Source organism: Ictalurus punctatus, chromosome 19 (genome assembly GCF_001660625.3).
Source record: "Ictalurus punctatus breed USDA103 chromosome 19, Coco_2.0, whole genome shotgun sequence".
Lineage (NCBI taxonomy): Eukaryota > Metazoa > Chordata > Actinopteri > Siluriformes > Ictaluridae > Ictalurus > Ictalurus punctatus.
In genome coordinates, this window is record NC_030434.2 from 4068655 (window position 1) to 4080989 (window position 12335).

The window sequence follows — 12335 nt, forward strand, 5'->3', positions numbered from 1 at the left end:
ATCAGAGCCATGTGAGGAAAGCACACTTAACGAGTGAAGCTTTAGGCGTTTAGGTGTTTTAACTTCTAACCACTGAATAACAGACTTATCACCTGTTTTTGTACCATTTACTTCCTCGTTTATTTGTTGGACACAACCCTAAATATCACGAGGTACATTTTGTAATCAGGAAAATGTCTTTACGTATTACGAAAAAATCCCAGGAGATCAGTGGTTTCTGAAATACTCAAACCAGCCCTTCTGATATCAACAACCACGCCACGGGTAAAGTCACAGGGCTCACAGGGACTTTTTCACAGGGACTTTTTCCTCATGCTGATGTTTGACGTGAACATTAACTGAAGCTCTTGACCTGTAACTGCACGATTGGCTCTCTCTGTTGTCATGAAACTTTGGTCAGTGCATTAAAAATCACCTGTAATTAAGAGAATGTTAATAAATTGATGCCAGAATATAAATATATCATGATGATCTAATAATAATTTATAGATGTAATAAAAATACCTTTAATAAAGAGGACATTGTATAGTGTCGTATCACTAACTTTTCTTTTCAGGGATGTATTCAAAATAATAAAGTTACTAGAATGAGATAGTAAAAGTATAGCATGGTAGAGCGGGGTAGAACGAGGTAGCGCGGGGTAGAGGGAGGTAGAGCGGGGTAGAGGCAGGTGGAGGGAGGTAGAGGCGGGTAGAACAAGGTAGAGCGGGGTAGAGGGAGATAGAGCGAGGTAGAGGGAGGTAGAGCGGGGTAGAGGCAGGTGGAGGGAGGTAGAGGCGGGTAGAACAAGGTAGAGCGGGGTAGAGGGAGATAGAGGGAGGTAGAGCGGGGTAGAGGGAGGTAGAGCGGGTTAGAGGGAGATAGAGCGCGGTAGAGGGAGGTAGAGCGGGGTAGAGGGAGATAGAGCGAGGTAGAGGGAGGTAGAGCGGGGTAGAGGGAGGTAGAGCGGGTTAGAGGGAGATAGAGGGAGGTAGAGCGGGGTAGAGGGAGATAGAGCGAGGTAGAGGGAGGTAGAGCGGGGTAGAGGGAGGTAGAGCGGGGTAGAGGGAGATAGAGCGAGGTAGAGGGAGGTAGAGCGGGGTAGAGGGAGGTAGAGCGGGGTAGAGGGAGATAGAGCGGGGTAGAGGGAGGTAGAGCGCGGTAGAGGGAGGTAGAGCGCGGTAGAGGGAGGTAGAGCGGGGTAGAGGGAGATAGAGCGAGGTAGAGGGAGGTAGAGCGGGGTAGAGGGAGGGAGAGCGGGGTAGAGGGAGGTAGAGGGAGATAGAGGGAGGTAGAGGGAGGTAGAGGGAGATAGAGCGAGGTAGAGGGAGGTAGAGCGGGGCAGAGGGAGGATGTGGAGAGGCTGTGGAAGAGAAGTTTAGTGCTGGAATACTAGCTGTAGTTTGTGGTTGTATTGAACACTGAATGACTGTAGGGCTTTTCTATTACACAGCTTTTTTTAAATTCATTGTCAAATGATGTATACCTAACTAAACAGCCGTGCTGAATTTGGTCACTCTTCTTGCCAGGGTACTAAGAGTACCAGACAGGCACCCGTTCCCACCCCGAGAACTCCTCCTGCATTCTTGGATACGATAATGCAGTTAAAAAACAAAAAACCAGCACCATCTGTTAGAGAAGTGCTATGATTTTTATATCCTCTCACTCACTGACACTCATTACGTCATCGTTCATGACTGACAGGGAAGGTCATCACCCCTGAGAGGATTCAGGAGGCAAGGGAGGTGTACCGAGAACACTTTCAAGACGATGTGTTCAATGAGAAAGGCTGGAACTACATACTTGAGGTAAGTGTTTGGGGTTTTCAGGCAGAAAATGGTGTCTTTTAAATGGCCGCATGCTCACCAGTTGGTCTGGTGTTTTTAATTTGTTCATGTAGTGTTAAATTGACTATATTTGCAGTATTTTTATATAATGTTCTCACAGATTGACACTTACTTAAACATCAAACTTCAAAACTTCAAGTGCTAACCTCTTTCATGTTATATTATTTATTTCATGTGTGTGTATATATGTATTTATGCATGTATGCACTGGCCTCTTTTATCAGAGTTTTAGTGAAGTTGTGTGTAAAAATGTTAGCCCCGGACCTAGTTTACTAGCACGAGGGTGTGATTTTGATCGAGACTCCAAAGCTCTTCTATAAGTCGCTCTGGATAAGGGCGTCTGGACGTAATGAAAATCAGACATTTAAACTTGACAGTATATTCCAGATGTAAACGTGCAGTAATCCTTGCACATTATATGATTGGAAGTTAATCAAGTCGAGGTTTACATTAGTTAGTCTTCTTGTGTGTAATTTACACACACTCAGGAGCAGGAGAATGATAAGAACAGGGGTTTTGTCACGTATCCAGCTTGATAAATGACTCCCGTTGATCAAAGTAGCTAAGAAAAGCTTGGCTCTTCACTATCACTCTATTACTGTATTACTACTAATGTACTTTTTTTGCACTGGGATCATGAAAAAGATCTCTATCATGTTTATAGAACGGGAGTGTTGTTGTGTGTGTGTGTGTGTGTGTGTGCTTTCTGACTTTAGAAGTATGATGGCCATCTGCCCATCGAGATCAAGGCTGTGCCGGAGGGAAGTGTGATTCCACGTGGAAATGTCCTCTTCACCGTGGAGAGCACGGATCCTGAATGCTACTGGCTCACCAATTGGGTAGAGGTCAGTAGTGTTGGTCGCTATGATAAAATTTTCCCAAATAAGTACACTGACGGTAGTGTGAGCAACAGCATGCTCGCGCTCCTCCCGGATACGGTTTTGATATTAAAAAACTAAACAAAACGCGTCTTTCGAGGAAAATGGAGCAGCGTTGATAAATCAAGGTTCACTCCCCTCTCTACGCTCGTGTGTGTGTGTGTGTGTGTGTCCTTGTGCTTGTTTATAGGCTTTAAAGAATTTCTGACTAATTGTCCTTGAGTTTCTATCTCGGCTGATAGCGGTAATATATTATTTTATATGATAACACTTTTCTTGGGTTGTTTGGTTGGCTGGCACTTTTTTGTGTAACATATCGAAAGCGCCACATCCGCACGTGTAAGGCTGGCCGGAAACGAGTACTAAAGCCTGGTGTCAGCAGTCATGGTTTGGTTACAACTCAATCTTACTGTGTTCAACTAACAAAGTAAGTAAAGCTTTTATTTATACAGCACAATGTTTTACAGGCGTACAGTAGATACAGGGAAATAAAATCTGATAAATAAAAGAAGTAATAAGAGGCTAAGCAAATAAAATAGAATAAATAAAAGACCACAAGTAAACTCAAGTATGGAAAATGAACTGGTTTGAGGATCTAAAAGAACTGGAACTGACGTGTTGTTTGTGTTGTTTGTGTTGTTGGAGACCATGTAATACGCTCAGAAGAGCGGTTTCTGTGCTACGGTTGGACCCAAAGCCAGACTGAAATGTCTGGTTGAGATCGTTGGTGTCGAGAGAGTTACTGAGCTGTACAGACACAACTTTATTTATTGATTATTTTGCCAAGAAATGAGAAGATTAGAAAGATTAGGGATAGGTCTGTAGTTACCGAGCACAGACGAATCAAGATTGTTTCTCTTCAGCAGAGGCCTAACAATACCTGTCTTGAGTTCCTGGCCGGAGGGACAGATTAACAGTGCTCAGGAGGTCTGGTAATAATGAATTCAAAACCAACTTCAGAAAGCTGGTGGGTAATGTGTCGAGAGAGCAGCTAGAAGAATTGATAAGTGATGTAACCTGGAGGAGCGTGTTCGGGCCCACTCACTGAGAACGAGGATGTATTACATTTAACGCCAGTAGGTGGAGGGTTGGGGTTGGGGTTAGCGCTGAATATGTTTTGCCTTCTGATAGTAATTTTATCGCTGAAAACTGATTGCACTCTTCAGTGAAAAGGTCTGATGATATTTGAGGTGAGGGGTTTTCAGTCTGTCTGTGGTGGAGAAGAGGAATCCGGGGTTGTCCTTGTGGCTGTGGAGTAAACTTGTAAAGTATGATTTTCTAGCAGGCCTCATTTCATTATTTAGAATGTTCACGCTGGTTTAAAGATCGCTTGCTGAAACATAAGCGTTGTGCGCTTCCATTACCTTTCTGCTAAGTCTTTTTTTTAGTCTTACAATGGAGGTGTTATTTCTCCAAGAGGCAGCTTTAATTATCCCAGAGGCAGTTTTTGTTTTCGTTAGAACAGGTTCTTGGTTCAACGCAATTAACAAATAACATCAGCGTGATTTGATCCCATTGAACTCCCACTGAACGATGTACAGTGCATTTCAGCAGCAGGTTCAGTAGAAACAGCACTGGAAATGCATACGATTTACAGTCATTTAGTAACTCGCTAGATTTCTAAACTGTCTAGACGTAGGTGTCACAGCTTTAATGGTATCACTGTGTGAGATATGCTGAGTCACCCTGACAGCAGCATCCAACCTTACATTTACATGGAGATGATGCCAGAAGTTAACCAGTAGAGAATTCAGCGTGTTTGTCCTGGGTTATTTTTGCTGTGTGGTTTTTTTCTCCTGGTTGTAGTGACGGTGCTGTATGTCTCACAGGACAACTGATTGTGTAGTGGGTAAATTTAGAGGCCTTGGAAAAACGCCCTTGGCTTCCAGACTGTGTCGTCTCTAATCCAGACGTTGCTTATCCTATTCTTGATGCTACGGCACTGCAAGTGCTACTTTTGTAGATACGAAGCAGATAGACCCTTCAACTCGGTGTGCGAATTGAAAGGGTTTAAACACGTTTTAGAGTAATCGCTGAGGTCAGCTTCGGTAGTAGCGCATTACTTCCTAGACGGCTATCTTCCTGAGAGAAGGAATGGTAACACCTGATTTGTGACACATGACTGCACATTACAGCTGCTGGTTTTCCAGGCATCTGACTGCCTTCTCCATGCGCAGTGAGACTCCGTAAGGCCTGACTAATCTCCTGCTACATGACTCGCATTATGGCTTCCTCAGCGCGTTCATCAGCATCGCTGTTGAATAACGGTGTACATCCTCAGTAGGAGTTCAGAGCTGAGGCGGCTTGTGCAATCATACATCGTTACTCGTGCAGTAATAATAAAAATGATGCACTCAGGAACACTTTAAACAGCCAATTAACTTGCACCTAGTGATACATACATATACTCCAGCATTCCTGCGATACAAAATCTAACGCTTAATACTAATCTAATGACAACATCATGGCTGTGATGTACTTCGAAGTCCATGATGGCTATAAACAGCTCTCCTAATGTCTTCTCCCAAAAGACCATCCTGGTTCAGAGCTGGTATCCCATCACGGTTGCAACGAACTCCCGTGAGCAGAAGAAGATCCTGGCCAAGCATCTCATGGAAACGTCAGGAACTTTGGAGGGACTGGAGTACAAGCTGCATGACTTTGGCTACAGAGGAGTTTCATCACAAGAGGTGACTTAAGAATGTCTTCTCGTCAACGGTTTACATTTTAATGAAAGGATCCACGTAAGCAGAGAAATGTTATTTGCTCTTGCTTCTAGACTGCAGGTATTGGCGCCTCGGCACACTTGGTTAACTTCAAAGGAACGGACACGGTGGCTGGGATTGTAGTTGTTAAAAAGTACTATGGCACCAAAGACCCAGTGCCCGGATTTTCTGTACCAGCTGCAGAACACAGGTAGGCTTGACTTGACCATAGTCACCAGTAATGGTTTCGACTTCCTGTTTAGCTTTTTATTGACAACAAAGCATATCCTGGCTTGGGCTGTATAGCCCTCAATATCTCCCCAGGTTACAGTACATTTCATACAATCTTCCGAGGGTGTGTGCTTATCCTAGAGTGCTTATGGCAGAATTGCCCTCTGCATTCTGGAACATTACTGCTGCTCAAATTCATCATGAAATGCATTGTGGGTATGCTACAGAGCCGTCATTGCCAACATCCACGTTGTGGACTGTGCTGCCCCCTTGTGGCTCTCATGAATTTACAGCTACCGTGATGATAAGTTTAAAGCGAACCCATGCATTTAAAGTATTCTCAGTAGGCTCGTATAAAATATTAATCCAACTCCGTCTGTCCCCATGTTTCCACTTTTCTTCCGAAGCACAATCACAGCGTGGGGTAAAGACCACGAGAAGGATGCCTTTGAGCACATTGTGAAGCAGTTCCCCTCGGTTCCCGTGTCCATAGTCAGTGACAGCTATGACATCTATAACGCCTGCGAGAAGATCTGGGGCGAGGACCTGAGGGAGCTGGTGGAGAAACGGAGTGCGGATGCTCCTCTACTAGTGCGCCCGGACTCGGGGAACCCGCTACACACTGTACTGAAGGTGACTGAGTAATGGAATTGTATTGTGGTCAAATGAGGCCAAAATATTGAGAACCTTTAACTTTTTGGCCGTGTTTGCACCAACAAAAAAATCCGTTAGATGTTGTACTACAATAATCCGCAAGGTTAAACGGCTCAGATTATTGCCGCCTTATCCCACAGGTCTTGGAGATTTTAGGCAAGAAATTTCCTCCTGTCGAGAACTCCAAGGGCTACAAGGTGCTTCCTCCCTACATTCGGGTCATTCAGGGCGATGGTGTGGACATCAATACTCTGCAGGAGGTATAGTCTCTCTTCCAGGCTTCTGTACACTGAATGTCAGCTGTGGTTTTCTGGCTTAGCTGGTGGTCATTTTTTTTGTTTTGTATTGGATTATGCTGTAGATAGTGGAGGGGATGAAGGAGCACAGGTGGAGCATCGAAAACATCGCGTTCGGATCAGGAGGCGCGCTTCTGCAGAAGCTCACCCGAGATCTTCTTAACTGCTCCTTCAAGTGCAGCTACGTGGTGACGAACGGATTGGGGGTGAGATTTCTGGCATCCAGTGACGCGTCTTACGTTCGACTTTGATTACTGATTATTTGCTCTTATTTGATTGAAAATGAATGAAAACCGTTTAGACGTTCAGCGGATTCTCGTATCCAAAGATACTGACGCTGTGTCTCAGTTCAGTAAACATATTATAAACACACACCAATTACAATTAGAGACGGCAGGATATACCACTTTTATCTTCAGCAGATACCACTAAAAAAAAGCTGTGCTTTAACACTCTTTTTTTTACACAAATTTCTTCATATGTAAACATTTCCAGTTCCAAAAATAATGATCTTTTCCAAATCCCAGTCTTTGCCATTTGTTACTGCATTAAACATGTGATCTGTTTTCTCCCGTACGCAGGTAAATGTCTTCAAAGACCCTGTAGCAGACCCTAACAAGAGGTCAAAGAAAGGTCGCCTGTCTCTGCATATGACACCGGGAGGAGATTATGTGACCCTAGAGGAGGGGAAGGGTGAGCTAGAGGAGTATGGAGAGGTAATATTCTTTCCCTCTTTATTTTCTATAGTGACAGTTCGTATTATTATTATTATTATTATTATTATTATTGTGCAACTTTTAACATGTATCGTTTTTGGCTTTATACCACAATGCTGTTCGCTCGAATCTGATGGTGGTGATTAACAGCACGGATCTGAGAGTACTTCTGGTAGTAATTCGAGAAAGTTTTATGTCGGGAATGTTTATGTTAATGCGCTCATTCTAATGCGTTATCAGCTCACGTACAGGGACTATAATATATAGCAACATGACACGTAAACATTTGACGTCAGCTGTGTGTATATATGTGTGTGTGTGTGTGTGTGTGTGTGTGTGTGTGTGTATATATATATATATATATATATATATATATATATATATATATATATATATATATATATATATATATATATATACACACACACACACACAGTATCTCACAAAAGTGAGTACACCCCTCACATTTGTGTAAATATTTGATTATATCTTTTCATGTGACACACTGAAGAAATGACACTTTGCTACAATGTAAAGTAGTGAGTGTACAGCTTGTGTAACAGTGTAAATTTGCTGTCCCCTCAAAATAACTCAACACACAGCCATTAATGACTAAACCACTGGCAACAAAAGTGAGTACACCCCTAAGTGAAAAGTGTCGATATTCTGTGTGGCCACCATTATTTTCCAGCACTGCCTTAACCCTCTTGGGCACGGAGTTCACCAGAGCTTCACAGATTCCACTGGAGTCCTCTTCCACTCCTCCATGACGACATCACAGAGCTGGTGGATGTTAGAGACCTTGTGCTCCTCCACCTTTCGTTTGAGGATGCCCCACAGATGCTCAATAGGGTTTAGGTCTGGAGACATGCTTGACCAGTCCATCACCTTCACCCTCAGCTTCTTTAGCAAGGCAGTGGTCGTCTTGGAGGTGTGTTTGGGGTCGTTATCATGCTGGAATAAGGGAGGGGATCATGCTCTGCTGCAGTATTTCACAGTACATGTTGGCATTCACGGTTCCCTCAATGAACTGTAGCTCCCCAGTGCTGCAGCACTCATGCAGCCCCAGACCATGACACTCCCACCACCATGCTTGACTGTAGAAGACACACTTGTCTTTGTACTCCTCACCTGGTTGCCCCACACACGCTTGACACCATCTGAACCAAATAAGTTTATCTTGGTCTCATCAGACCACAGGACATGGTTCCAGTAATCCATGTCCTTAGTCTGCTTGTCTTCAGCAAACTGTTTGCGGGCTTTCTTGTGCATCATCTTTAGAAGAGGCTTCCTTCTGGGACGACAGCCATGCAGACCAATTTGATGCAGTGTGCGGCGTATGGTCTGAGCACTGACAGGCTGACCCCCCACCCCTTCAACCTCTGCAGCAATGCTGGCAGCACTCATACGTCTATTTCCCAAACACAACCTCTGGATATGACGCTGAGCACGTGCACTCAACTTCTTTGGTGGACGATGGCGAGTCCTGTTCTGAGTGGAACCTGTCCTGTTAAACCGCTGTATGGTCTTGGCCACCGTGCTGCAGCTCACTGTCAGGGTCTTGGCAATGTTCTTATAGCCTAGGCCATCTTTATGTAGAGCAACAATTCTTTTTTTCAGATCCTCAGAGTTCTTTGCCATGAGGTGCCATGTTGAACTTCCAGTGACCAGTATGAGGGAGTGTGAGAGCGATGACACCAAATTTAACACACCTAATCCCCATTCACACCTGAGACCTTGTAACACTAACAAGTCACATGACACCGGGGAGAGAAAATGGCTAATTGTGCCCGATTTGTACATTTTCACTTAGGGGTGTACTCACTTTTGTTGCCAGCGGTTTAGACATTAATGGCTGTGTGTTGAGTTATTTTGAGGGGACAGAAAATTTACACTGTTACACAAGCTGTACACTCACTACTTTACATTGTAGCACAGTGTCATTTCTTCAGTGTCGTCACATGAAAAGATTTAATCAAATATTTACACAAATGTGAGGGGTGTACTCACTTGTGAGATACTGTGTGTATATTTATATATATATATATATATACACACGAGACTGTAATTTCTCGAATCTGATGATTTGAACTGTTTGAGGTTGAATGTGTGGTTGCTTTTGGACAGAGTAAAATCTCCCATCACTCACTGAATTTCCTTCCATTGCAGGATCTGCTGCACACAGTCTTCCGTAACGGGAAGATAGTAAAGACCTACACCTTTGACGAGGTCAGAGACAATGCCAGGCTCAAGCAGAGTGAAGTGGAGGAGCTGCTTCACTGAGACGCCAAAAAGCTTCTTTCCTCCCATCCCAAACACACCCACTCCTTTTCCCCCTCCCTCCTTTAAAACCTCTTAACTCCACAAGGATGGAGATGTTTTTAAAAAAAAAAAAAAAAAAAGCCCCAGCACTGATAAAGAAAACGATAGAATGTAACAGATGGAGAATAAAAGAGCGGAAGTGAGAGAGAGAGAGAGAGAGATAGTCTCACTGTACCCTGTGTTGTGTGTATGCAGCTGTTTTTCAGTTTACAGACTCTATAAAGCTTCACTGTCTCTTTTTAACATTGGGTAAAAAAAAAATCCCCAAACAAGACAAGATTGAAATGGTCAGTTTCTCCACTCCATGGTTCTCTGCTTCCAGCACACCTGACGTTAAGGGCTTAATAACGAGTGTGTGGGGAGCTGGGAAACCGTGAAACTGTTCGGCTCAGTGGAGCTGCAGAACTGGAGTTGAGAAACTTCCCATTTAAATAGTCTTGATGAGGCAGTGTAATTATATATGACCAAATGGGTGACCAGGCTTTACTGTTCGCCCAGACATTTGTGAGAGACTGTATCCTAAAAAAACTAAAGCTGTAGATATCTTTTCATGTCCTTGGTTGAGGGTAGAGAGAGAGAAGGAGAGACTGAGACAGAGAGAGACTGACAGAGTGAGAGACAGTATATGTTAAACAAAAATTTTCATCCGTAAATACAGCAAATAAACAAACATCAATTTTCAGCAGTTATGGGGTGCAGCTGGAAAAAAACACCTTTGTGCACAACCTCCATCTGCTGGGAGCGGTCAACCTCCTGCTTCCGGATCATTCGTCTCATCTGGGCCTGCGCCAGCTTGTCCTACTAGTCGGCCTATGCGCCGAACTTCCAGCCAGAGCATATCGACCTCAGCGTGCAGAGCCGTCAGTCTCTCCTCCCGAGCCGCTTCTCCCTCCTCCAGAGCCGCCCAGCTCGCCCGGTGTAGAGCCAGGTCCTGTTGGCCGCGCCCTATGCCACGGGCTCGTGCTCCAGCCTGTGGGCCGCGCTCTGCGACGGGATGGCGCAGGTCTTGACATGTCTAAATTTTTTTATTCCAAAATTCCACCAAAAAAGCCAAAGATGCTCAGTGCCGTGATTCTTAAAAGAGCCTTTGGGGTGAAGTTATCTTACAATCAGATGATAATCAACACGTTGGTCAGTTGTAGAACCCGGTTAATCTGTTCTGTGGTGTAGAATTGTTCTGGACAGTTAAAAGTGTGTGGTTGATCTGGGGTGACGTCTTCCTCCTCCATGTCTGTGAGGGGTTCCTCTCCTGCAGCTCCTGCGCTGCACTCTGGGCCCGAGTCCTCCAGCATCTCAACATTGTGCTGTGGCTGTTTGGACGATTCCTCCACCTTGTCCGTCTCCTCCCTTTTTCAGTTTTATTGCTCTCAATGTTGTTGACCTGTGGGTTCTTCTCTTTCTGTTGTGTGGAGTCACTAGCTCTGACAGCAGTAGTGGTGTCGAGTTTGCTATGAATGCTGTCTGATGGTGTTGTTGCTATCATGGGCACGGGTGTCAGTATTATCGCTGAGTGCTGTGTTTGTTTCAGTGGTGTTGGTATGTTCAACACTGACCTCTTCTAGCTGTGGCTCCGGTATGTCGTTACCCCCGTCTGCCCCAGGCTCCTGTTCTCCGGTGTCCCCCCGCTGCTGTTCCCCGGCCGAGTCTCCCCCGGAGCTCCTCGGCTGCACAGCTCCGTGTGGGCAGCTCAGCCGTTTATGCCCGATCTCCCCACACCCGAAACACCTCAGGCGTTCGGTGGTGTCGAAAACAGTGTAGCTGCTGTCGCCGTGTTTACACTGAAAATGAACGTCTCGCGTTTGGTCGCGGTTATTTAGAAACATATAAACCTGTCTGCGGAAAGACCGGATGTGTTTCACCGCGGAGTTCTTACAGCCGAGCGGAATATCCGTCATGGGGCCGGCGAACTTTCCGAAGCGGGCCAGCTCCTTCATGATCAGCTCGTCTTTAATGAAGGGGGGCACGTTAGAGATAACGACCCGCGTCGCAGGGGCAGAAAGAGGGGTGACGTGTAGCACAACACCTTTCAGAAAGGGTGTTGGAAAATTTTTCTTTCTTTAGGAAAATCACCACCGCTTTGTTCATTCGGGAGGCGGAGTAGATGTTCTCACACCCGACCTGCTCTCCCACCGCCAGCACAACCTCCTCCCCCTGTTCTCCATTCCCCGGTACACACCTGACGCCATGGCGGAGAGACAGCGTCTCCCCTCCGGCCTCGGACTGAGAGAGAGAGACTGAGAGAGAGACTGAGAGAGAGACTGAGAGAGAGACTGAGAGAGAGACTGAGAGAGAGACTGAGAGAGAGACTGAGAAAGAGAGAGAGACAGAGAGAGACTGAGAAAGAGAGAGAGACAGAGAGAGACAGAGAGAGACAGAGAGAGACAGAGAGAGAGACAGAGAGAGAGACAGAGAGAGAGACAGAGAGAGAGACAGAGTGAGAGAGTGAGAGAGACTGAGAAAGAGAGAGAGAGAGAGACAGAGAGAGACTGAGAAAGAGAGGGAGAGAGATGTGAAACGTTGCTGAATTTGAACACCATGTATATGGACCAGGTCTTTTTATTTCCAATGCTATTTCTTTATGCAAATGAGATGGCTAATTTGAAGGGATGCACTTTTAAAATGTTAATTTTTGGCCTTGTTCATCTTAGGTTAATTTCTCTTCCTCGGAGGAAACTATCCAAATCCCTTGCTTAGATGTTTAAATCGT

The 12335-nt window shown here is 45.0% G+C and overlaps 1 protein-coding gene across 1 annotated transcript in view; it reads left to right on the forward strand.

The window, feature by feature from the left end:
- The window catches only part of nampt1 (nicotinamide phosphoribosyltransferase 1), a 13702-nt gene extending 3985 nt beyond the window's left edge, over positions 1-9717 (forward strand). Inside the window, exons 3-11 of the mRNA XM_017494287.3 lie at positions 1684-1787; positions 2543-2671; positions 5236-5394; positions 5484-5620; positions 6048-6273; positions 6435-6554; positions 6656-6796; positions 7172-7306; positions 9476-9717. Coding sequence (XP_017349776.1) covers positions 1684-1787; positions 2543-2671; positions 5236-5394; positions 5484-5620; positions 6048-6273; positions 6435-6554; positions 6656-6796; positions 7172-7306; positions 9476-9589 — 1265 coding nt within the window. The 3' untranslated portion in view covers positions 9590-9717. The remainder of the gene's footprint in view (positions 1-1683; positions 1788-2542; positions 2672-5235; positions 5395-5483; positions 5621-6047; positions 6274-6434; positions 6555-6655; positions 6797-7171; positions 7307-9475) is intronic.
- The last annotated feature ends 2618 nt before the right edge of the window (positions 9718-12335 follow it).